At 42.2% G+C, this 977-nt stretch overlaps 1 protein-coding gene across 1 annotated transcript; it reads left to right on the plus strand.

Annotated features, from left to right (window-relative positions):
* The first annotated feature begins 490 nt into the window (after positions 1-490).
* On the plus strand, positions 491-776 carry LOC132352416 (small ribosomal subunit protein uS14). The gene has a single exon (XM_059902896.1). The coding sequence runs from the start codon at positions 514-516 to the stop codon at positions 682-684; it is 171 nt and encodes a 56-aa protein (XP_059758879.1). The 5' UTR covers positions 491-513; the 3' UTR covers positions 685-776.
* Positions 777-977: the final 201 nt, after the last annotated feature.

Consider the following 977-nt stretch of genomic DNA (forward strand, 5'->3'; position numbering starts at 1 on the left):
AGAGGGAAGTATTGTGACAGTAACATTTCCACCTTCCACTATTTGCACCCCTTTCCAGAAACTTGTTGATTGGTAACGTCTGAGAAGGACCCCAGCGAATTCTTCTTTAGTGCACATTTCAATTTGTAAGCTTGGCCCTGAAACATCTTGTTTGCCCTAATTCTCTGATATCCGCTACTAAGAATCATAACCGGAGTTGGAAGGCACCTTGGAGGTAAGCATTTTACAGACAGAAGCCCAGAGCTGAAGGTCTTGCTCAGGCCATATTGCTAGTTGGTGACAGAACAGAATGGTTACTTATAACCCATCTTATTCCTGCAAAGGACTTAAAAGAGTTTTCAAGGATAACTAAAATACAAGATAGCAAGATGACAATGAGGAGAAAAAGAAGAAAGCAAATAACTTAAAAAGGAGTTGAGAGTGAGGTCCAAACAGAAACATATAACAAGAAGATAACAAACTTGGCTTTTAAACGTCTGTAAGTTTTTGCTTCGTTGCAGCCAAGAAAGCAACATGGGGCACCAGCAGCTCTACTGGAGCCATCCGAGAAAATTCGGCCAGGGTTCTCGTTCTTGCCGCGTCTGCTCAAACCGGCACGGTCTGATCCGGAAATACGGCCTCAATATGTGCCGCCAGTGTTTCCGCCAGTACGCGAAGGACATCGGCTTCATTAAGTTGGACTAAGTGTGAACTTCTTGAATGGGTCATCACGCATATCTGCCTTCCTCAGAAACAATACTCTTTGTATATAAAATAAAAATTTTAAAACTTCAAAACGTCTGTAAGTCAAAACAGAATGGAGATCTGGTCAGACACAAAATCCACAATGTGTGTGAAAGAAAAATAGCCCAGTAGCCCAGAGAAGTCCAATTCCTGTTGGTGCCAGTATCTGACAGGCATCACCCATAAAAAGAGCTTTGTCTGTTGTAACAAATGTCCTCAACACCATTCCAAAGGTACACAGAAAAATCTTCTCC

The sequence above is a fragment of the Balaenoptera ricei genome, chromosome 18 (assembly GCF_028023285.1).
Source record: "Balaenoptera ricei isolate mBalRic1 chromosome 18, mBalRic1.hap2, whole genome shotgun sequence".
Classification (NCBI taxonomy): Eukaryota; Metazoa; Chordata; class Mammalia; order Artiodactyla; family Balaenopteridae; genus Balaenoptera; species Balaenoptera ricei.

Coding starts and splice junctions, on each gene's coding strand:
- LOC132352416 (XM_059902896.1), top strand. CDS start 514: ATGGGGCACCAGCAGCTCTACTGGAGCCATCCGAGAAAATTCGGCCAG.